Source organism: Pleurodeles waltl, chromosome 4_1, assembly GCF_031143425.1.
Source record: "Pleurodeles waltl isolate 20211129_DDA chromosome 4_1, aPleWal1.hap1.20221129, whole genome shotgun sequence".
Taxonomy (NCBI): domain Eukaryota; kingdom Metazoa; phylum Chordata; class Amphibia; order Caudata; family Salamandridae; genus Pleurodeles; species Pleurodeles waltl.
In genome coordinates, this window is record NC_090442.1 from 372,094,790 (window position 1) to 372,120,264 (window position 25,475).

The following is a 25,475-nucleotide window of genomic DNA, read 5'->3' on the forward strand; positions in this document are numbered from 1 at the left end:
CCGAGCGTCTGAACCAAGGATTAGAGCAATATCTTCGCTGTTTTTGCAATTCTACCAAAGCAACTGGAACACTTATCTCCCTATTGCAGAATTTTCATACAATAATACTGTCCATAGTGCCTCCAAGGTCACTCCTTTTTTCTGTTCCTATGGCTTTCATCCTACCTCTTTTCCTACTTCTCCTCGGTCTACCTCTCCCCTGCCCGCTATCACTCATTTCTCCAAATGACTTCTACAAATCCATAGACTAATTCGATCCAATCTATTACACACCAAGAGATATATGAAGAAAGTAGCAGACAAGAAACGTAGGTCCACTCCGGACTACCATCTGCAAGATAAAGTTTGGCTTTCTTCCAAATTCTTACCCTCACGTCTTTCTCAGAACAAGTTCACACCTCGCTACTACGGGCCTTTCCGTATTCTTCAGCTGATTAATCCTGTCACTGTCCGTCTTCACTTACCTCATACGTGGAAGATTCATCCAGTCTTTCATGTCTCCCTGCTTAAACCTTATGTGCCTGACCCTTACTCTCGTCAGTTTCCTTGTCCTCCTCCTGTCTTAGTGGATGATGTTCCTGAATATGAGGTTCAGGACATTTGTGACTCTCGTCTTTCTCACAAACGTCTGCAGTATCTGATTCATTGGAAGGGTTATCCTCTCAGTGAATGTTCTTGGGAAGACGCATCTTCTGTTCACGCGCCTCTTCTGATTCAGCGCTTTCACCGTTTATTTCCTCTCAAACCTGGGCCTTCGGGAGGGGGACCTACTGTCGCGCCGCACCGCGCGGCGCGAGCCGAGTGTTCGGCTCAAGCCGGGCGTTCGGCTCGGGCCGCGCATCGCATTTCTAAGACGCGGTGCGCCCCGAGCCTTTCCTGTACTTTACGAGGCCCCAGACCTTACATGGGGCCTCGCACTGCTCTCTCCCTCCGTATTTTGGGGGTTTCCTGACCCCTCTTACCTGTTCTTGTTTCTTCTTTTTCTTCTTTCTTCTTTCTTGGGTTTTTGCTGCACTTTCCTTTATGTCTTTTCCCCCTTCCCAGGTTACCTTTTTCTTCCCAGCATTCCTCATTCCCTAGTCTCTATGGTTTCTACTCTATTCTGTTCTATCTACTTTTCCCTATCTAAAATGGTGTCCTTTTTCTTCCTGTGGGTCACTTCCTGTTTTTTGGTATTTAAGGGCGGTGTTTTCTTCTCTTCTTTGCGTTGCAACACTTTCTGTTCAGATGGTGTCCTTGCTCCTGATTTCCTTGCCTTTTGGTTCTGGAATTCGCCAATTCTGTGCTATTTGAATTCAGTTCTTTTTGATTCCTGTTCTTTGTTCTTGTTTTTCAGGAGTCATTCTGTTGGAGGTTTTTTCCCCTTTTTTGGAAGGTTTTTTTTCCCTCTGGCGCTATTTTCTGAAGGTCACAGTCTGTTCTTGGCGTTTCCATTGCCTACAGCACCGTGGCTACCAGAAAAAGTCACCCCTTTTTGGGCCAAAGCCGAACACTCAAGATCCACGCCACGAGATCCGCAGATTCCAGGCGCAAGCAGCACGTGAGTCGTGACAGTAAATATGTGTCCAAAATGTTACTACATTGGCGTATTCTAGCATAATTTCTAGCATAATTTTGGCAATTTCATATTACTTTTAATAAATGAAATACCCACAATTATGCTATATTGGCATATCCTGTAATTACATGGAGTTTGCAGGAAAAAATTGTACTGTGAACCATGGGTATGTTTTGGGGGGGGGGCATAATTTTAACTTCATCCATCCTGAGGCGCCGTAACACAACGGCGGCTGTAGTGTCACACTTTTCTGTGAGCCTGCTCACCAGGCTGTACCTAAATTCGGGGGAGCGAGCACCCCCTCCCAGAGCCCCCCCCAGTGGACACCCATGCTGTCAATGTGGCCTTCAGGAATGAGTGAATAAAAGTGGCTGTTGTTTGCAGTGCTTTTGTTCTGTGGCAGTGGTGTGTGCTTCCTTTGAGATAATCGTCCACAGGTACAATTGGTCAGCAGATTCACAGTTTGACACTCACTTCATGATGGGAGTTAAGGGCCTATTGCTTGTCTTTATACTGTGGGTGGCTGACTCCTTTGCAATTCAGCCATCTGTGCAGAATCCTTCGCCCAGTGGGTGCCCTCGCTGCCCGGCTTGCCCTCGCAGACTTTCTTGAATAGGTAACAACAGTGGTTGCTTTGACATTTGACTCCCTTGGATAGCATTGTACGGGATCATTTTCTTTGTATGGGTGTGGTTTGTTAGCACTCTGGAACCTGAACGCTGTGTCCTAATTTCCTGAATGTTGTAATTCTTGTGAGAGTTGTAATTCTTTGATATCATAATTTTCAACTTCTGGCTATCGTAATTCTTAAATAAAATATTTCGCTTTTGACATTCTCAATTTAAATTTCACTTATTCAGAATCACATACTTACCAGTATATTCTGTTACATCTATTTCTTCATTATTTTGTGCCATTAAAGTGGTACAGAAATACTGTGGATCGAAGTCATTTATATTGTTGACATTATGGTGCTTCTTCCTGTTGAATTCCATGATTTAGTTCAAGTCCAAATGTGTGTTAGGGGTATTATATTTTTCCTTTCATTCCTTTTTTTAGGACAGGCTTTATCATTTGACTGCTTGATATGAACTCCATTGTAGGAGTTGTAGTTGGTGTCATGACTCTCATACTTCTTGTTGGACTTGTAATCATTCAATTTGATATTGTGATTGGTACATAACGAAATTACTAATTACTAATTTGTGAAGGATTCATTACACATAAGCATGTAGAGCTGCTACTGGCAATATTTTGAAGTCCTGAAAGTAGTCCACTAATTTCAACAATAGAAAACTTTGACTGTACCACTTCTCTATATGAAGCTACACATTTTCTTTCTTTGTTGCCGTTTATCTCCAAAAGTATTATCTAAATAGTGTTGTTGTTAGTAGTAATTGAATTCTCCAATTTCACTGAGGATACTGCATGAGTATTCACTATCTTGCCAAAAAATGAGATTCACAAAAAAATTATATTTTCCGGATGTTAGATATTTTGTGAGACTGTGTTATGAAATGTTTGTCAGTTCCAACATCTTACTAAGACCATCTCAACAGTCCATAATTTTAAAATTAGTGTGGATTCTTAACACTGTAAACATTTGCGCACTCCTATCCTTTCCATATTCAGGTTTGTAGGCTTCAGAACACTTCAACGAAAATCTGACGTTTATTAAAAAAATATTGGACAAGCTGGGCTGATTGATGTTTGATCTAAACGTGGACTAATGTTGTATGATTCTTTTTCTTACTTCTTGGGTATTCTTTCCTATGTAGGACAGTCAGAATGCATAAACCTTTTTTGGATTACAGTTGGCAAGTTCTTGATTGATGAACTTACTACTTTCATGTATTATTTCAGATTTCTCACTAGTTTGTGAACGGACATTTTGGTTGCCACAGCTGTGGGTCCCCATCATAGGTGGCAGGTTTAATATCCCTCTGAGTGAAGTTGTTGTGAGCTCACTTTTGATGTTGGGGTGAACTACATTTTTCCTCTGGATTCTCTTTCTTTTAAGGGCAAAGATTTGTTCTCTTAAAAGAGATTCTGTGAGAAAGTGCCTCTTTATGCATGGTCAACCCCACTTTTGTGGACTGCCACTGCTGTTTGTTTTTTTAACTTTTTACTGGGGCACTGCTAACCAGCCCCAGCGCATGTGCTGTCACCCCTTTCTTTTGTGGATTCAGATGTTATTTTTCTGTAGAATTCTTAGCTACGTAATTGGCTGGTGGGGTGTCCCTTTGTAATCATTTATATCTTGCACCACTTGACACTACTCTTATAGGTGATTCAGTTATAATATTGCTATTGTCTTGTAACCTTCTTTTTTATTGAAACTTCTGTTTCTTAAATTAGGCCTCAGGCAGCTCTTCCTATATTCTACCTTATTTTGTTCTCTTAGCTCTGTTCTTTCAAATGTTGATATCTTTATTGGTACCTTAAGTGATGGCGGACAGAAAGTGAATGCATTTCTAAAGTTTGTATTGCCCATCAGATTGGACTGTTGGACTACGTCTTCAAAAAAAAGAGTTTTATTTGCCTAAAGAAATTAAATTAACTATGTTCTAATCTATACAAAGTTTATGGCTTTTGAAGGAAAAAACAATAAGCCTTTGGATAACATTTTCCAGTGTCTCAAGGGCCCTTGTTGATTGTATGGTTATGAATAGGTGTTCTACTAGAGTTCGCCTTCAAAAATGTTTAGCTGGCTGAAAGTTAATTTGCTGTGTTAACAAGAGTAGAGGATGAGCATGGGTAAAGACCATGCCATGCAGAGTGTGCTGTAGTGAGTTATGTTACTGTGGACCAAGTTAAAAGGATGCTGGTGCAATTGGAGCTTTCCACCAAAGTGCATCAGATGGAGTCTGATCATAAAAAATTAAAATGCTTAGTTCTCCCGCCAGTGTGAGGAGGAAGTTGTTAAATACAGTACATTTAGGTCATTTAGGTATGACTCCGAGTTAAAAGAGATTACACGATGTGTATTGGTGGCTCATTATAGATAGAGGAGTGGAATACAACGTGCAGAGTTGTGTAGTATATAAATTGTTGAAAAAGAACTTAGGTTGTGGAAAGACTCTTATGGTGGTGACTGAGCTTTCAGATAAATTGGAAGAAAGTCTTTGGATTGCTCTTTTAGCATCTTTGCATGTGAGCAAGAGTGATGACCATTATTCTTCATTTCTGGTACATTATTATTCAATTTGACTAGAAGCAAGGTTTATGAGGGTAGCCAGCATAAGGCCATAACAGATTTTTTGACTGACATTTTCTCAATAGAATGGCTACCTAAGTGGATTGTACTGAAAATGGAGTTTCCATTCATGCCTTCTGAAATGGGAACATTTCTAAATGAAATGGGCATGGATCCAAATGTACCACTTTGTACCATCCTCAGGGGAATGTGAAGGTGGAGAGGGGAAACAGTTTGGTAGACAATGGTAGAAGGTAGGTTTTAGTTAATAGAATATCTTTGAGGGAGTTATAGTGGACACTTTGTTCCATCCCTCACTCTTCTTCAGGAATAATATCTTTTAAAACTTCAAGGGGTTGCAAGGCTATTTCACTGATCACTGAAAAAAACATATAATGATTTTGTCAGAACCAAAATGGAGAAGAAAATGAAAGCTGTTCATGAAAAAAGTAAGATAAAGATGACATATGACATTGCATTGGGTTAAGGATTTCGATGTGAAAATTAGCGATATGGCAATGATCAAGAAAGCAGAAGGTGACAGAAAAGGTGCACTCAAAATGGTCCAAAGAAAAGGATAGTGGAGGTTATTAGGTCTGCTGTACAACTGCATTCTGGGAAATGGTGGAACAAGGAACTAGTGATTAAAGTTAGAGTTGGAAAGGAGGGATTAGAGGAGTCTGCTGTGCCTGACAAATGAGTCTGTCCAAGAGCTAAACATTGAATGGGGCCACAGGTGATTAGATGCACAGAAGGATTTTCCAAAAGTCAAATATTGCACAAGTCTATGTATTTCAAACATATGACATGTTGGAGACGTGAGTTCATTTAGATACTCTGTTAGAACTATTTTGTTCTGACCTCATTTCTTTTCAGGTTATCTTCATTGGGATCTTCCTTTATGTATCTATACCTGTTCAATATTTTGTCTGTAATTTGTGTTATTATGTGACTTTTGTTTTTCTTTAATTGTTTTGTTTAATTTTATGTTTATTCTATGGTCTTGTTTAAAACATGAAGGGACATCCTATGTCTCATTTGTTGTTCACACATTTCATATCTCTTCACTGTAGTAGTTTTAATTTATGTCATGTAGTATATTGGAATGGATTTGATTGCGGACAGTTAGTTGAGATGAGATCAAACAATGATTAAGGCATTGTTTCTCCTTACTGTGGGCAGCAATAAATTGCATTGTTTCTTACCTTCTAACTTTAATTTATTACTAGCATAGTAAATACGTAGAATGTGCATGGTTGGGAAAATTAAGGAGAAAATATTACTTCAGACTACTGCCATAATGTGGGATATCAATCTCTTCTCTAACTTTATTCAATGTTTTGGTATTCCTCATCTGAATTCCTCTTTTGGAAATATCTGACAACCTTGTTTTTCAAGTAATGCATCACCTTCAAAGTTTAAAAAACCTGACTGGGTAAGAAACTATTAGAACTACATGATTTAAATTCTCATTCACCCACCGTTCTATTGAGAGACAGGTTATTATAGTGGTCCTTAAGCCCCAGGATGGTCCAATCAATATGCTAGCTGTTGCTTAGCCTTTATTATTGATCACCATTCATTAGTTGATCAATAATGAAAATCATTATCTCAGATCATTGCATTTTTACATCCTCTTTACAATGCAGTGATGTTTAAGTTCTGACTATCAGCATTTCTTTGGATGATATGGTGTTCACAATTTCTGTACCTGCCTCCTATCAAATCCTATTCACATAAATACTGTTTATTTAGGACCGTTCGGTCTTGTGATCTGTTTTTAAATTTCCTTTAAGAAAACTGGGAAAAACTGAGATTAATACAATATTAATTCTTTGTTATGAAAATGGGAAAAAGTATTAGGAGTAGAAGTAAAAAAATACTACTTCAAGCAAGGGCAGCTCACTTCAAAAGGAAGCAATATCACTTTCTCAACCGCATTTAGTAATGTTGCAACCCATTTCATTGACATAAAATACTATGTTGTGGCATGTTCCCATGCTCTCATTGTACATAGCTAGGTGCATAAACAATAACAGAAAAAACAACAAAGGCTTTGCCTAGAGGACAAACCAGGAGGTGAGAGGATCAAGCATAAAACACCATCAATAAAACATGGAAAAAGGAGAATACAAATACTGACAAAAGTCTTTCAAAAAAAATTCTACATATAATCAAGGATGTAACTGTGTACCCTGGTTTATATGTAGTACCGCATGGCATGAATTATACTAGAAACTAACAAAGTTGTGCACAAGCACAAACACCCTGTTGGTAAACCGTCTGCTGAAAATAGTAGCAGCAAGGATAACCACAAGGAAATCTACCAGGAGATTAGAAGGATTAACATGAAACAGAAGGGGAGAGAGCGTGTGTGTGTGTGTGTGTGTATGTGTGAGTGTGAGAGAGAGAGAGAGAGAAAGAAAGAAAGAGAGAGAGGGAGATGTAGAGAGAGTCCCAGAAGACCAATTGTAAAAGTGGGCCGTGAATGTACACATGAAGAGTACCAATACAACTGTATTGTCAAGTGAAATCTAAATGCACTTTTTCAGAACCCACGTTTATTGATTTGTTTATTAGGCCTTTATCTCTTCCATGCAAATTTTAGTTGACCATTTGAATATCATTCAGTACAAGCCACTTTGCAGTGATCCAAAAGTACCATATGTCAGGTTATTCACATTTGACTTTCATGTCTTAATTGATGGGCACCTGTAAAAGAGAATATTTGTTGCTTATGCTATCAAAAAGACAGTGGCGGCTGGTAATTTTAGGAGAGGGAGCAGGTGGGAAGCACACTCACACGCATTCATTCACACACGCACATCCATTCACAACACTCATCAGCATTCAAACATACACGCACACACCAAACACTCATTTACAAAATATTGAGAGTCACGATCCCATATATGAAGCACATAACCAACATAGCTATCACAGTAAGCTGAGCAAGGTAGAAAACTATCAGCCAACTGAGAAGAAAAACAGATTTGACTGAGAAACAAAATCTGTAACTAGCCAAGATCATACATCAAAAATCCTCCTACCTAGGATATTGGCAAAACATGTTTACATTACTTGGACTGACAATTTTAATAAGGTAAGGAAGCACTGCTACACATGGGTATGTTGATCTGCTATCCAGGAACAAAAAGGGAAATTAAACAACATACTCAGTGGTTTCCTGCCAAAGTAAATTTGGAAAGAAAATCTGATAATCTAATGAAAGATTATGGTGACCTAATCCCTCTGCTGCTAAACTCATTCACTTTCCTCAGGAAACAGTATAAAAATACCTTATAAAGATCAAAGTTGCTCCAACTAAAACACAAACAGAAGCCGCAAAAATGCACAAAAGTTATTTGAAGAAGTAAACTGCTATTTAGAGCCCCCGTCCCGTAACTATACTTGCCAACAAATGTAATGTTGACTTGTTAAATCCCTAAAAGAGCCCTAACTTGTAAATCTCAGAAGAGCCAGATAAAATGCATTTCTCGCATGCCAGAAACCATCCAAAATACTACTTCCTCACTTGATACAGTGATAATATAATACCAGCACCATCCCTCTCCCAAGTCAGGACATAGACTCCTACTTCTGAAGAAACCCAATGTGTCTCCCAATTAATCACAGATCTTCAAGTGAAGATCATATTGTGCAATAACTAAAGTGGTTGATGATGCGGTACAAATTTAAGACAACAGAGAAACCATGCCTCCAAATCCAGCTCAACATCTCTGGAGCCTTTGACATCATTGAACATAAAGCCCTACTTAATACCCTTATACACATCATCCTGCAAGTGTTGGTGTCATATTTAGAGAACAAGCCTAGCTCCCTCAAATTTGAGCACAATGGTGGCTTTTCACAAAGCTTCACCACCTCACCATTGCTCTTGAACCCATATATAAACCCTCTGTGTATCCTGTCAGTCACCAAGACTGTAATAATTCATCAGTGTGTATCTGACACTTCACGTGACCTGAAAGGCTCATTTGTCTATGAAATTGATCAACTGACACGCTGTTTTGCTATGCCTCACCTAGATGGCAAAGACCTATTGGCAACTAATGGCAAATAACATGTTCACTCGCCAAGATGAATGTTAATGATTACACTCTTTGAATTCTGAACAGGGGACTTCTACTCTGACACTAATCTCAGCTTCAGGTCTTACATTATACACAATATGAAACATTGGTTCTGCTCCCCAGAGTCATACTATTGCTTCTAGAGTCAGAAGTCCAGGCTATAGTCCTTTATGTTATTAATGGGAATGGGGTTCTTCATGCAGAGCCCCTGAATGCCTCTCTTGACTCCAATGATGAGCCTTTTGAATGCAGTTGCATGCCCCATTAAGGATTTTACATGTGCCATGAGATCAAGCCAACAATCAGAAAACCCCAATTGCTCAACTGCTTGGCATCATCATATTCAAAAGTGGCTACAAGGCTGTCATTTCTGTTACCCACAGTACCCATTTACCAAGACTAAGACCTAATGTGAAGGATGCATGGTACCCATAAGCAGCATCACCAAACCAGATATCTAGACTTTTTTTTGGAATAAAAAGAAGAGATGCCATATCAGTCAACATATTTTAAACTTAATCATTTCTCCACTTCCCCAGGGAACCTGAAACCCCATTTCCTCAAACGAAAGCTTGCCATAGAGCAACTGCTTGATAAAAGACCACCTCAGAAGAGTCTTTCATATCCATGACTGACTTGGTCCACTACCTCTCTTACTAGCAGTCATACCACTCTCATCACTACTCCAGCCCAGATTCTCAGCTACATTCCAACACTCTTCTGCTCTCCGCTGTAAAATCATTCCCTTGATGCTGTATCACTGATCCCCTTCATACCTCCCTTTTCCTCATGCTTCCTACTTTAATACCCCCATTTTGTACAGTGTTACATTGTTTTGTAGCTGTGCTTACAATGCATAATAAACATAAAATAGTTAATACGTACACACATACTTAAATCCAACCTTCGCAGAACATATCAATCAAGATTTGGACCTGGTTGCTCAATTCAAATTCACACCATGCAAGTAATCCTCTATAGCTCATCATATCTTTGACCAAAGAGAAGCATGTCTACACTTCCTTCTCAATCTCTCGGTGGCAATTAATGCAATAAATACATTGATCCTCCTTGACACTAAGACATCTTGCTTTGGGATTAATTAACATTTTTAAATGTCTCACCACTTTCTTACACAAACACATCCAAGTGGAGAAGCATGATGTTTCCTATTTGGATGTCACAAAGCCTTTAGAAATTCAAGAAGGCACATTTCCCCTTCTCTCACTCTTCACCATTTGCATAGATCTCATAATAAATTTCCTGCCATCTTCTTGCAGCATAGTCTACCAATATCCCAAAACACTCTTTATATTTAGATCTGAGATGAACAAAGCAGCAACCCCATGAAAACACAGGATGTAACAAAATCATTTGATCCTAACGTTTTAAGAACCTAAGGGTTAGATGGACAAATTAGTTTTACGGTTACAGGTTCACTGGTTAAGAGTTGCTACAGCAAAAATGTTTTTAAATGTACTAATCCCATTTTAGGAATTAGTAAACTTTTATTGATCCCTGGAATGGGATTGTGGTCCCATACTGATTTGGAATTTGGAAGGGGTGTGTTGTCCTTCCAAATACCGATTTGGTAAGCAATGTATCAATATTTTGTGCCTGAAGCCTGGTTGCATAACATTGAAAAGTTACGTACTCCTGAGTTGGAGTGGTAAGACTTTTGAAAAACTGAAGAGGTCCAGGGGCCACTGCCAACTCTCTGACAAACTTAAAAAAAGAAAGTAGATATTTTTTTTAAATGCAGCCCATTTCCTTTAAGGACTTTAAGGAAAAAAAGTCAAAAATCGATCTAAGATATAGGCCCAAATCTAAGAAGGGCCTATCGCCAACTATCGCCACATTAGAGTAATTTTGTTTACACTAATGTAGCAATAGTGTGACAAAAAGGCTGGGCCATATTTAAAAAGTGGTGCAACGCACACATTTTTAATCACTTGCACCACATTATGCCTGCACCAGGAATAAAGTATACAAGGGGGGGAGGGGGGCATTCCTCCATTAGGGGACCTGCAAAAATGGCACAGTGGAATCCATGAGATTCCACTGCACCATTTTTAGCAGCATTTTTTGCGCCTGCACAGAGCATGCGTTAAAAGGAGGCACACCATTATTTCTAATTTCTATGCACTTTGCAGGATTAGCAGCAAAAGTTGTGGCGCTAATCCTGGAAAGTACAACAATGGCGTAAAAAATTATCACACTATTGTCCCTAACCTGCGCCATGGTGCGCTGTATGTTAAATATGGCGCACACATGGTGGCGTTAGAGGGGGGGGGAATGGGCCATAAGAAAAGTGGTGCTTCATGACTTGAAGCGCCACTTTTCTTAAATCTAGGCTTTAGTGTCGTGGAGAAGTGTGGCTCAATGGTTAGAGCGGCAGACCCTGAAGCAGAGATCTGGCTCAAGACCAGGGTTCAAGTCCCGCTTCGGCGGGTCTTGGGCTCAATTCCCCTTGACCAGATAATTCTCGCCTCGGTGCCTAATCTAATTCATGGGTGCAACTCTGGGCAATAGCTTGCTTAATCTCCACAACAGCCCCAACAGCGCTTGGATGCCTGGCTTCACCCTGGGGGTGCTCAGGAGTGGGCGCCTCACAGGGAAAAGCCAAGAGGGGTTCCATAGCGGTATGAGTACAGCGCCTTGAGACCCTGACAGGTGAGTAGTGCGCTATACAAGTGCTTATTTACATTTACATTTTACATTTTTGCTAAACTTTGCAGACCACCATCTCTTAGATGGCCTCAAATCAGAGTGAGACGCAATTTGTAATCTGCATCAATGATATTTATGAGGTAGGTCGGATGGCCACCCTCTCCAAATCCAACTTTTATGTACTGCCCTATGTACTAATAGATGGGTTTGTACATTTTTTACTGGTCCCAGAAATACAGCTTGTAAACTGCAACCAGTATTTTGCAACTTGTAAATAATATATTTCTCCCCAGTTTTCTATTTCTTGCACAAGCTAAAACCCAACCCCGTATCCCAAGCTGGTTGCACATCCTGGGAGTGGTCTAGTAAAAGATGAAAAAACATTTCAAACAATAAAACTTTTAACTTGGCCGGGATGTTTAACTCTTCTTCAAAATTCTCTGTTGGCATAATTTAATTAACCTCAGATGTACTTACTGTAGCATTCTCATGAGTGTGGATTTTGAACACGGTCATGCTGAATTAGCTTTTCGAAGTCTGGATAACCCAGACCTATTTCCAGAAATAGTGTTACCATGATTTTAAAATATACAAGTGGGATTTGGCTCCATGTAAAGGAGTCCTTCTCTCTGAGCTCGTACGTTTGACTATCTAGTGTACCAACCCACCACCTAGGTGCAGTGTTTAATTTGTCAATAAAAATGTGCCGGTGCCCAAAGCTCTCCTTAGAAACTCTTGGCTGCTGCAATTAAATGTGCGAGCACGGAATGCTGAGGCAGCGTAATCCTGAAGTCATCTCGGACATCTTTAATCCATTTACAGCCACTCCCTGCCCCTTCAGATCACTGTTGCAGCTTTCTGCTTTCTATAATGTGATGCTTTTTGTTTTTCTCTTCCTCTGTCTTTCCCATATGTGTCTTTTGTTCGCAGTAAATGTTTGAGGCAGAGAAATAAGTGCCAGCCCTCAAACATAACTGTCAGTGCCCCGCACTGGAAACCACCAGCGCCTCAAATTAAGCACTGCCTAGGTGGTATATATCATTCTATCTCTTTGTACTATTAGCTATTTGGTGCATCACGCCATGATGATGAGGACGAACCATTTTACATCTCAGAAGCAAACTGAATCACTACATATAAAATGATTTATTTCACAGACGTATTACATACAGCAAACAATTTTTTTGCAGAAACCTTTTTAATATGTCTGCTCAAAATGCAGTCCATAACGTTTTGCTTTGCTAATGCTTTTCAGCCACAATTAATTATTGATTGCTAACTACTAGCAATGAAAATAGCACTGCACAAAGATCCCATCACAAACAATACATATTGTTATAGTCATTCGCTGATAACAAATCCATTGTAAGCTTTTCATGATAGAAAGAAAATGCACTTTACATTTAAACCCTACTCCCACTAAACACTGTCATTCATTTATGAAATAATGAGTAATAAACTTTTTGCTATTTGCTTTAGAAATGTAAAAATATTACACTGAATTAAGCACAAGACATTCTATTTTCTTGCTGCTTTTCAATTTGATTTTGCAGTTTTATATAGTGCAAACTCAACCCAAAGGTATTAGAGCATTTTTCATGAGCACCAGTTACAATACACAAAGACACATTCATTTTTGTAGACACAGGGAGATTAAGTGATCTGCCCAGAATCACAGGATATATGAGCCAGCGCCAAGACCCGAATTTGGTTCCCCAGCTTATAAATCAGCAGTTCTGGCTCTTATGCCACATTCACTCCCCAAATAAAAAATCAGGTTTACATTTCGAGTGAGGTTTAAGGGTAGGTCCACAATATTGCTGAAAAAAGGCTTTGCCTGTTGCTTTTTTCAGGCCGGGAAAGTCTGAATAAAACAAGCTGTCCATTACTATATAGCAAGTGCCTACCCTCCTTCTACAAAGTTAAATTCACTGAAGTTGGATCTCAGGCTCAGGGCTCCAGAGACCTTTTATTCCACTGGGCCTTAATACAATGGGCTAAAATAGAGCCCTTGGAGGCCAGTTATTAAAGCTGAGGGCAGCTTCCGGTGTCTCTGTCACTTTCCCAAGCTCCCGCACGGTAATTGCAGCAGGCATGATGAGGCTTCAAGAGAGAGTAAGGGAGGAAGAACAAATATAGGGAGAATGCAATCAGAGAGAGAGTGGAGAGGGACAGAATGGATGGATGGAAAGAGAGAGATTGTGCAAGGAGACGAAGGGAGTAATACTGGCTTGAGCATGTTTTCCCAAGGGTGCTTTTGGTTTTCCAGTTCAGACCAGGTGAGGCTTAGGATTTGATATTTACAAATTAACAAAATCAATTCAGATCCCACCTACTGTACCAACCAAAAGCCATTCCAGATGCAAATGCAAATTTAGCTAACACTGAAAATATGCAATGGACCAACGCAACTACAGATATCCCATTCTGATTCAGTAAATTAATCAGTTATTTAGATACAATATGTACTTGATGCTTCGCCTCCTGCATAAGCAATTTGTATTGTTCGAGCCAATAACCACCTACATATAAATGGGGAGAAGTTTTTTGACCCAGTCATATGCAAATCAGTCTTAACCCTGCTCCCCATAGGAACAGCCCAGCCTGAACTGCAAGGCCAGGTCCTCCCTGAACAGGATCATAAGCAACCTAGGACCGCTTTTGCCCTCATTAGGGCTCTTCAGCCAGGTATAACTTGGTTCCAATGGCACAGTGAAGCTGAGACTCAAGTTTGGGCATATCCAGCACATTTAGGGTGGCAAATGCAAAAACAACAAGGTGATGGATGTAATGCTTTAATTAATCTCAGCCACTGGCAATCACTCAGGCTGCATCCTGATCTGTAATTTTTGTTGCCCACCATGCCACCCCAGTTTGGACCATGCCAAATCAGTCTTGACCTTGCTCTCCATGGGAACAGTCCATGCCTGCCTGCCAGATCAGGTCCTCCCTGGACCATAAACAAGCATCCTGGGACAGGTTTTGGGGTATCACCCCTCATAAGCCAGGCTAGCTTGAATCCAGTGGCATAGTGAGCCTCGACCCATGTCTGGGCATACCCGCCACAGCAAATGCAAAAACAGCAAGGTGATGGATGGAATGCTTGAATTAACTCAGCCACTGGCAATTGCTTGGGCAGCATCCCAATCCATCGCTTATTTGCCCACCATACCACCTCAGGTTTGGACCCAGCCAGATGCAAATCAGTCTCAACCCTGCTCCTCATTGGAACAGTCCAGCCTGAACTGCCAGGCCAGGGCCTCCTTGAAGCGGAACACTAGAAACTTAGGACAGGGTTTACCCTAGTTAGGGCTCTTCAGACAGGTATAGCTTGATTCCAGTGGCACAGTGAGCCTGGGAACAGGGCCAGCTTTAGCGCTGGTGGTGCCTGGTACAATAGTCTTTTTTTGTGCCCTCTGCCTCATTCTTTTAAAATGTGTCTATTACCGCCCTCCAGGAGTGCCACATATCTCTCCATAGCCCCTCTCTGACATACATTTAATTTTTTATAGCACTACTCATAGTTGACTAACACTCAGTTCTGTAATCTGCATGACACACATTCTTTGCAACAGGCACATTAAACCTCTGCACTACTACGATAATTCAAAACTGTCATTAGACATTACAATCTGTCACCAGCAGGAACATTAATCACCAGAGTAATCTTGACATTTTTATTGTCACCTGAAAACTGATGGATGTACAAGAAAGTTCACTTACTTTTAAACCCATGAATTAGTTTTAAACACAGTGCCCGACCCCCCACCAAAGTCAGTGTCAGATGTGGATGCACCTGTCACACTGTCCTACAGCTGACCCTGCCTGGGACCCACATCTAGGCAACTTGGCACATTTATGACTGCAAATGCAAAAAAAAACAAAGTGATGGATGGAATGCTTGAATTAATCTCAGCCACTAGAAATCTCAGTCTGCATCCAAATCCATTGTTTATTTGCCCATCATGCCACCTCCGTTTGGACAAAGCCATATGCAAATCAGTCTTGACCCTGCTCCTTTTGGGAACAGTCAAGCCTGAGATACCAGGACAAGTCCTCTCTGGATCAGAACATAGGCAACCTAGGACCTGCTTTGCCCTAGTTAGGGCTCTTCAGCTAGGCATAGCTTGGTTCCAGTGTAACCCATGATCCATGGCTGGGTATACCCAGCACATTTACAGCTGCCAATACAAAAATAAGAAGGTGATGGATGGGATGATTGAATTATTCTCAGTCACTGGCAGTCCCTTGTCCCGCATTCCTTTCCATTGTTTCTTTGACCACCATGCCTCCCTAGTTTGGACATAGCCATATGCAATTGAGTCTTAACCCTACTTCCATGGGAATAGTCCAGCCCAAACTGACAGGCCAGGTGTTCCCTGGAATGGAAACAAGCTTCCTTGGACAGGTTTCAGGGTATCACCCATCATCACCCAGGCAGGCTTGAATCCAGTGGCACAGTTAGCCCGCGGCCCACATATGGGCATACCTGGCATACTTAGGGCAGGAAGTACAATAACAACACAGTAATGGGTGGAATGCTTGAATTAATCTCAGCTACTGACAATCGCTCAAGTGGCATCCCAACCCATTGTTTTTTTGCCCACAATGCCACCCTAGGTTGAACCCAGTTATATACAAATCAGTATTGACCCTGCTCCCCATGAGAATAGTTCTGCATCAACTGCCAGGCCAGGTTCTCCCTGAACCAGATTATTAGCAACCTAGGACCGGTTTCACCCTAATTGGGGCTCTTCAGCTAGATATAGCTTGGTTCCAGTGGAATAGTGAGCCTGAAACCCACGTCTGAGTATACCCAGCGCACTTAGGACAGCAAATGCAAAAACAACAAGGTGAGGGATGGAATGCTTTAATTAATCTCAGCCACTGGCAATCGATCGGGCTGCATCCAATCTGTCATTTTTGTGCCCACCATGCCACCCCAGTTTGGATCGAGTAATAGGCAAATCAGTCTTGACCCTGCTCCCCAGGGGAACAGTCCATGCCTGACTGCCAAATCAGGTCCTCCCTGGAACAGAAACAAGCATCCTGGGATCGATTTCGGGGTATCACCCCCTCTTCTGCCAGGTTAGCTTGAATTCAGTGGCATAGTGAGCCAGGGACCCACGTCTGGGAGTACCCGGCACACTTAGGATGGCAAATACAAAAACAGCAAGGTGATGGATGGAATGCTTGAATTAAGCTCAGCCACTGGCAATTGCTCAGGCCGTATCCCAATCCATCATTTTTTTGCTCACCATGCTCCCCCAGTTAGGACCCAGCCAGATGCAAATCAGTCTTTACCCTGCTCCCCATTAGAACAGTCCAGCATGAACAGCTAGGCCAGGTCCTGCCTGGGCTGGAGACAAGCATCCTGGGACCAGTTTCAGGTTATCATCCCACATCAGCCAGGCTAGCTTGAATCCAGTGGCAAAGTGTGCCCGGTCCCACATCTGGGCATACCTAGGGTATAGTATACACTTAGGGTTGCAAATTCAAAAACAACAAGATGATAGATGGAATGTTTGAAATTAATCTCAACCACTGACAATTGTTTGGGTGGCATCCCAATCCATCATTTTTTGCCCACCAGACCACTCCAGTTGGGACCCAGCCATATGAAAATCAGTTTTAACCCTACCCCAATGGGTATAGTTAGCCTGAACTGTCAGGCCAGGTCCTCCCTGGACCGCTTTGAGGTATCACCCCTCATCAGCCAGGCTAGCTTGAATCCAATGACACAGTTAGCCCAGTTCCTACATCTGGGCATACCCAGTGCTCTTAGGGTGGCAGATACAAAAACAGCAAGGTGATAAATGGAATGGCATCTCAGCCACTGGCAATTATCCCAGTTATTTAAGTTCCTAGTCACAGTCCAGATGGTCAGACTGCTAGAGAAAATAAACACCTTCCCACACCCAAGACCTTTGTCTCAACTCTAGGAGCAAGTTCACGCCTTATGAAAGCAGCTATTTAGCTCCTAGGTGACAGTTGGGAGCTCATGTAACTGGGCTTCTAAAGGCTTTAGGTAGGTAACAACCATATTTTTAAAGGAACCTGTTCTCAAGTATTTATTACAAATCGTTGCCAATTCAGATTTGTAATAAATATTTGTAAACTGCCCAAGCATGAACTTTGTAGGTGTTTCTTAGATGACTGTAGCAATATTAAATTTAATATTGTACCCCAATATTTCCCTATGGAACAGCTAACCTTGCTATGGTGAAAATGGCTTTTAGTGCTTTGACTCTCTGAGGGCATGTTTAACATTAAACCTTTACAAGTCCTACTTTTCAATACTATACATTCTGCCGTATTGGGCACTAAGGCTTAATCAGGGGTGACATAAATATTTAAATGGAGGGTTTTAGGCCTCTTAAAAGGTGTAATTTTGACAGGTCGAATTTGAGGTTTAGACCTGCGCAGCTAGACTACTGGTGGCAGGACTGCAGCCATGCCTGTATTGTCACTGCAGTCAGAGGCGCAATGAATGCTGCTGCCCACTGGTGATGTTTAACCAGGCTCTGGGCATACTCTGGACCCTATATACTAGGGACGTATAGGTATGTTAAATATGTCAATTGGGGGTATGCAAATTTCATCATATTGAAAGGGCAGAACGTGCATCCTACCACTGACTGGCGTGGGTAAAATGTACAAAGTTTTACAGTAAGGAGAAAACAGTCAAATTAATAATCTGGGGTGGTCCCACCCTAAAGACAATCATTTGCAAGAGTTTGTTTCGGAGGTCTCTTTCACCCAGCACTTCATACACCCTCCTCTTCAATCACACATTTTTCCTTCACCAGAGTATCAAGGATATACGCTGTTGTTCCATTGCATTTTTTTCTGTGAACCCTGAGAAATAAATGTCAAACAAGTCAGTAGAAATCACATTGAAAAATTAAGTAGCTGAAAAGAAAAAAAACTAATTCAGTAAACCGGGTGGGATTTTCTCGTGTCCCATGTGCAAACAAAAAACAGTCCACTTGTTGCACAATTAGGACTCTAATTAGAAATAAAAATCTGAAAATGTATTTGTGAAAGACTCCTTGCAACGTCTGTGCATAACACAAGCTGTGTTGGTGTGGGAAGATACTTCAATTTAAAAAGTACTTCTGTGCTAAATTGACGAGTTATGTATCTCTTATTTTTAAAAGGTGTATACATCACTACTACCCCCAAGAATACTGATATCTGTCAAAGAGTAAAGCATATTATTGCAAATCATATTTTAAACCACTTCAGTATATTTAATTTGGGTGCATTTCCGTCTGGTTCAAGCATGTTAGTAACTTCTTCACACAGTGGAGTACGGCCTTCCTTCTCACACGCGTTCCCAGCAATCCACAATATTTCAGCGCGGACTCATTGCAAGCAACATTAACGTATACAGTGCGCTGTAGGTACCGTGTGCAGTAAACTGTACATCAAAGGCAAATAAAGACAGTGAGATTAAACATGCCCAGTGAATCATCTCGAGGCGCTAACCTTCAAACATGTCCACCATTCTGAAGAATGCCAGAGACAAGGACGACTTTCCACTGCCAGTGCGACCGCAGATTCCAACCTGCAAGAAAAGAGCAGCAATGACGCTTCTTTCAGAAAAAATGCTCTTTATCAGAGTTATTGTGCCAAAAAGATAGTAGTTTGCTAGTGAAAAAAACTGACTTGGTGCAACATTATACGTCAGATTGAGCAAGTCTGTGAATATTAACATGCTCAAAATGTATAACATTTATGCTGTCGCGTTTAATAATTCATTGTTTCTGTTTAGTCATTGGCTTGCTTGCACGAATAGGAAGAGTCTGCTAAAGCAATGTTAATCAAAAGGTCATAAAACGTACAGGTCTTAATTTAGACCTTGGCGGAGGGAGGCAGTAGCAAATCAGGTGAATAAGCAAAGTGAGAGCCACTAATGTTCCCATGCTATGACTGTACTTCTACAAACATTCAAAGGCCCAGTACTTGGTTCTGGCTGGCTGCAAAGGGCCTCAGTGTATGTAAAGGCCCTTGCTATCGCCATTGCAGAGTTTGTCACCAACCTTGTTCTGCATATTTTAGGCTGGGGAGGGAGAGCCAAGAGGCTTGGGCACGAGGAAGTGATCAGGAAGAAGGATTACCAGTATAGGGCTACAGGTTTCATCATTGCCTCTGCCTTATCCTACTTTCTGCTACTCTCAGCGAAGGTCATGTTGCTGCCTTTTACTTTGCAGGGAAGGACAACCAGTGCCCAACAAAGCCAAGTGTAGGACGGCCATGTCTGGCAGAAGCAGTGCTTACATTGTGCTTGTTGATTCCGGTGCTGAGCACCTACACCTATTTTTGAAGGCCGGTGCTTATTTTTCTGCCTCAAGCATTTACTGCGAGCAAAAGGCACATATGGTATAGACGGAGGAAGAGAAAAACGAAAAAGTGTCACAATGGGAGAAAGCAGAAAGCTTCAGGAGTGAGTTGAAGGGGCAGGGAGTGGCTGTAAACGGATTAAAGAGGCCCGAGATGGTTTCATGGTTACACTGTCTCGGTAATCCGTGCTCATACATTTAATTGCAGGAGCCGCGTGTTTAAGACAAGGGCTTTGAACACTGGCACGTTTTTATTTCCAAATTAAGCACCGGGGAGAAGATGCCTGTAGGGTCCCCAGTGGCTGGGCCCAAGGTGTAGGGAACCCCCTCTGAGGTTTGGGATACATGCGTATAAATGCAACAGGCCTATAATGAAGCTGCCAGGGAGTCTCTCTGAGTCATCTGATCCTTTCTTCATGGCCAGTGGAGTCATATAAGACAGAACAAAAGTGGTGAAAACTTACTCGTAATCTTTCTCTGAATTTTGCATATGTTCACTAACACAAACCTAGTTCCTATCTACGCTGCTCAACTGTAGCAGGATTGAGGAAAGATTTTTTCACCTCCCAGTCTTCTTCTGGATAAATTTGTTATGCACTTATACTGCAAGCAGGATTTTGTGGGTCTTCATTCAGCCTCCCATGCTAAACTGTAGCAGACAGAGTTCTCCTCTGTGAAACTGACTCAACTTAGTTAATCATAATGTTTCTCCCAGTGCAAGTGTTCCTCTCACAATTATGAATGTTGTAAGAGAAATCACAGTTGCAAAAAGTATTTCTTCTGTCCAGTGGTTTTCCATTTGAATAACCATGTTTGCGTGCACGGAAATGCATTAGTTTTTAACTTTATGGTAAATCTACATTGCATGGGTTATATTTTAGGGAGATATTTTAAAAATAATAAACTATCTTAGAAGTCCACCAAGAGGCAGTATTTCACCGTTGCTTTGACTCTGCACACTGCTACCTACACCCACATCTACTCCTTCATAGACTGTCTCCCTACTTAACCATCTAAGTGTGTCACTTTTGTCACAGAGGGCTGTAGTCTACACTGCTACTCTGCTACTTTCAGGCAATGTGAGAAGAGGTCCGATGATGAATCAGGGTGGGTGAGGGCTTTTTATCATATGACTGCAAAGCATGGTCATAGACACATTAGAAATAACCTCAATAATGTTCTAGCTGACCATAGGGACTTTGGAACGCTAACCTTTATTGTGTTTGTGTTATCTTAAGGAGATAATATTTAGTGGTTTGGAACTTTTCTCTCTCATAGACTCCCATTTGTGACACACAGACAGGTGACAAATAATGATTGTCTGTGAATCCTGTTTGCTTCCTTTGAAAGCTGCAAAACATTTACGTGTGTTTCGGAAAGAACTGTCATGCAGGATTTGAAAACACAGTCCCCTGCCTGCATATAGTGGAGTCATCTCTGCCCATTCAGCTCAGTCTATTGTGTGCTCCTGCGTGGACTTTTATACCTCTTTTCGGATTGAGCACAGGCTGGGAGTTGGCAGAGGCTAATGCTAATCAGCCTTCTCACAGTTCTGGCAGGAGAAGAGTAACATTTTAAAACATATTTTCCTTAATATTTATTCCAAATCCAACTTTACCAATGAATTGGATTTTTAAGAACTATTAAAAGTAGTGGTGGACTGATACACAGTAGTAGTATTTAAATCTGTGCTTTGTTTTTTACATATGACAGCTAGGCCTGCCACAGTGAAAACAGCTTCTAGGGTCTTCTGATTTTAGGGTCATGTTAACATTAATTTTCTATGTTCTATTTTTATATACCATGCAATCTACGTTGTGGGCTACAATGCATACATAGGGGTAACTTACGAATGTTTAAAAGGGAAGTTTTTACCTGTTAAATATGGGTTCTTTTTATCAGGTCCCTATGCAGTTTTCACATTGCAGCAATCAAGCTACAGTGGTAAGCATGAAGCCATGTTTTCTTTTGTCACACTAGTGGATGCCACAAGAAGTGCTGCAGTCCACAGGTGACATTTTAACTTTGTATGCCATAGGTGCATTTTCTGAACTATGTACTATGGGCTTATAAGAAAGTTAAATAAGTCAACTATGGATTAGCCAATTTTTATATGTTTTAAGATTCAAAGTACATAGATGGAGCACTGGACAGCACTGCCTCAGTGGCTGAGTCTGAAAACCACCAATAAAATTCCACAAACAAATATGGGTGACAACACAAAAAAGGTCATTTTTCCACAGAATCCAACAAAGTTTAGACTCAATCAGTTATAAATCACTTAATTGTATCTAGAGAGCAATACAATGGGTGGAGTTGTTTTCTCAGATTGGCAAGTCAATGTCTGAACTCAACAAAACACATCACTATACTTGCTTGACTAGCAAAGTAGAGAATAACATCTTTTATTGTTGTCTTTTATAATTGTCATTAATGGGAAAGTCTAGCATCCTTTGCCTCCTAACTCTGTTTCCGAAGCGCCATTGTTAACTAATGTGGGATGGAGTGTTGGTGCTGAATCTATCTTCAAAACAAGGTTCATGAAGCATTGGCATAAATAGTGGGCCAACTAATTGGCCACAAAAAATGTAACCTGCTAGAACTGTTTGCATTCTAGCAGCAGTGAAGATTTGGCAGCTGCATGGTCGCCCAGAGAATCATATTTTGGTCTGAAAGAATGTCAGTAATTCATCAGCAGAGTGCCAAAAGCATTTTTGTGCTTTAATTGATTAAAGGATTGATTTTAGCTTACATGAGTTATAGTGCAGTCTTCAGCACATCCTTGGAATAAGAAATAACATAACAGATACTTTGTCTCCTTTTAAGATACAATGCCATTGTCAGGAGTTTTAGGGTTAGGCGTGATCTGAGAACACTCAGATCATGTTCCATATTCACACACTCACGAAAGTTCCAAATAACAAACTTAGGGCCAAATTTACAAGATCCTAGCGTCTCTGTGTGCCACACCAGTGGAATTCTTTTTACACAAATGTGGCTCAAGGAGGCCTTTTTCGCCACGCCATATTCACAAAGTAGCTCAATGCATTCATTGCGCCAATTTGCGACACCCTTGCGCCACATTATGCCTGCATCAGGCATAATGTATGCAAGGGGGGCGTTCTGGCTTTAGAGTGCCCTAAAAAATGGCTCCGTGAAATCTACTAGATTTCACTGCTCCATTTTTGGCATCATGTTTAACGTCTGCTCAAAGCAGGCGTTAAAGTGATGCACCCATTGTAATCAATGGGCCTTCATGCACATTGACGCTAGTGCAGCAAAGTGCCACAATAGCTGAATTTGTTTTTGTTGGCCTTAGGACTCTGACCACTTTGCCACTGCTGACCAGTGCTAAAGTGCATGTGCTTCTCCCCTAAACATGGTAACATTGCTGTATGCACAACTGGCATATTTAGTTTACGTGTAAGTCCCTTGTAAAGTGGTATACCATTTACCAAGGGCCTTTAAATTAAATGCTACTAGTGGGCCTGCAGCACACCTGTGCCACCCACACAAGAAGCCCTTTAAACATGTGTCAGGCCTGCCACCTCAGAGCCTGCATGGGCAGCTTCACTGCCACTTACACTTGGCATTTAAAACCATTTGCCAAGTCCTAAACTCTGTCTTTATTACACATAAGTCACCCCTAAGGTAGTCCTAGGTAGCCCATAGGGCGGGGTGCTGTGTTAGTAAATGGAAGGGCATGCACTTTTACGTTTTGCATGTCCTAGTAGTGAAGAACACCTAAAGTCATTTTTCACTACTGTGAGGCCTACTCCTCCCATATGTTAACATTGGGATTTTCTTTTTGCACTTTTAAGCTGATTCCTGATTGAGAAGGAATAGCTATGTTATGTTTCATATCATTGGAATAATAATTATAAATCCTCTTTACGGGTAAACTCGGGTTTAACATTACTATTTTAGAAATGTCACTTTTAGAAAATGGACATTTCACTGCTCTTACATCTCTGTGTGCATACATCCTGTCTCCAATACACCTCTGGGATGGATGACAGCTACACTTTGTGCATTTCCTCTAGACAAACACAGGAAGATTAGGTGTGTCTGAACACTCATCTGCATTCTGATGGCTCTTCCTGGGTAAAAAGGATGGGAGGGGCTGACACACACCTGAATAGGCAGTACCTGTCCCCACACAAAAGGTTGATTGTCCTCTACTGATAGTCTGGAGCCAGGGCTGGGAAGAAAGGACCTTATGCACTTCAAAGACCCTTCTAAGAAGTCACTTCCACTTCAAAGGCACAACTGGGTATAAGTACTGGGTCTCTCTCCCCACCAAATCAGACACTTCTGGACCTCCAACTGAAATCTGTCAGGGGAACTGCTGTGCTGCATCAAGGACTGATACTCTGCTGGACTGCTGATCTTGAAGGACTGCTTTTTTGCTGTGCTGGAACCCTAAAGGAGCTCCAAGGGCTTGTTGCCTTGCCTCCTATTGCGAAGAGACTCAGGGATATCAAAGGCCTAATTTAGAGTTTGCGGATGGGTTACTCTTTCACAAATGTGACAGACATGTCGTCCGCCATATTATGATCTCCATAGGATAGTATGGGATAATAATAGGGCAGTTGGGCTATCTATCACATTTTTGATGGAGTAACCTCTTTTCCAAACTATAAATCAGGCTCATAGTCTCTGACCCTGCTCCTGTGCCTGGTTCACAGGGAGTGGACCCAGATACTTACACCAGTGAAACTGATGCATCTCCTGCCTGCTGGAAGCAGAAACGGATGCATCGACCCTGTTGTAAGACCAAATCAGCACATCACACTTGGGGTCCGAGCTGCATCATGGTTTACTAACTTTCCTTCTGTGTTGACTTAATACAGTAAGGTGCAAGGTCATTGGGGGCGTGGCCAAGCAAGCCAGCATGGCGGCTGCATCTTAGTGCAGCTCCGCCAAGGGCTGCAAAACCGTAAAGTGATACCTCGTCTGGGGCGACAACACTCACTTGCCAGCAACACACCAAGATCCCTGGGAAGATAGGGAGCCAGTCCTAACCAGGAAAGAGTGGGTCACGCCTCTGCAGGGCCATCCGGTGGGTGTGGCCTACCTGCATATGCCCCCGAGGGCAGAGGGCGCCCGCCCGGCTGGGGGCACCCTGCTGTGCAACCAGAAGAACTGTAGCTGTGATCCATGAGCCAAAGAGTCAGGGGCAAGGACCCCAACGTGGCCAGTGACTGCACTGTCATCCGGCCACCCAACAGGAGGAACTGGGTGGTCAAGCGACGCAACCAGGAGCAGCCTGTGTGATCGCCACCCATTCACCACTGCCGCGCCTCAGACCTGGCCGCCAGGGGTGGCGCCCCAACAGGAGCGCATCCTGGGAGGTCCCGAGCCGATTCTCCTCGCCGACAGATGCTGGCCCAGTCGTGATTCACATGCCATGGAGTTACGAGGTGAGGGGATCACCCAGAGCGTGGAAACGGGAGCAGCACAGTGACTGGGGGGCCCCACCTGAGACCATCGACTGGACCAAAGCGTGCGTCCTGGCCTGGCAGGAAGCGACCTACATAGGGCCCACGGGCTGCATGATGCCAAACTGCGTCTGAGAGCACCTAGAATTGGGGCAGATGGTGAGACAAGAC

General features: G+C 41.9%; 1 protein-coding gene across 4 annotated transcripts in view; it reads right to left on the bottom strand.

Annotated features, from left to right (window-relative positions):
- The window catches only part of ABCC9 (ATP binding cassette subfamily C member 9), an 843,291-nt gene that overhangs the window by 76,916 nt on the left and 740,900 nt on the right, over positions 1-25,475 (bottom strand). For all 4 annotated transcript variants that reach the window (XM_069228541.1, XM_069228540.1, XM_069228543.1 and 1 more), the window contains one exon: positions 19,010-19,088. In XM_069228541.1, the coding sequence (XP_069084642.1) occupies positions 19,010-19,088 (79 nt within the window). The remainder of the gene's footprint in view (positions 1-19,009; positions 19,089-25,475) is intronic.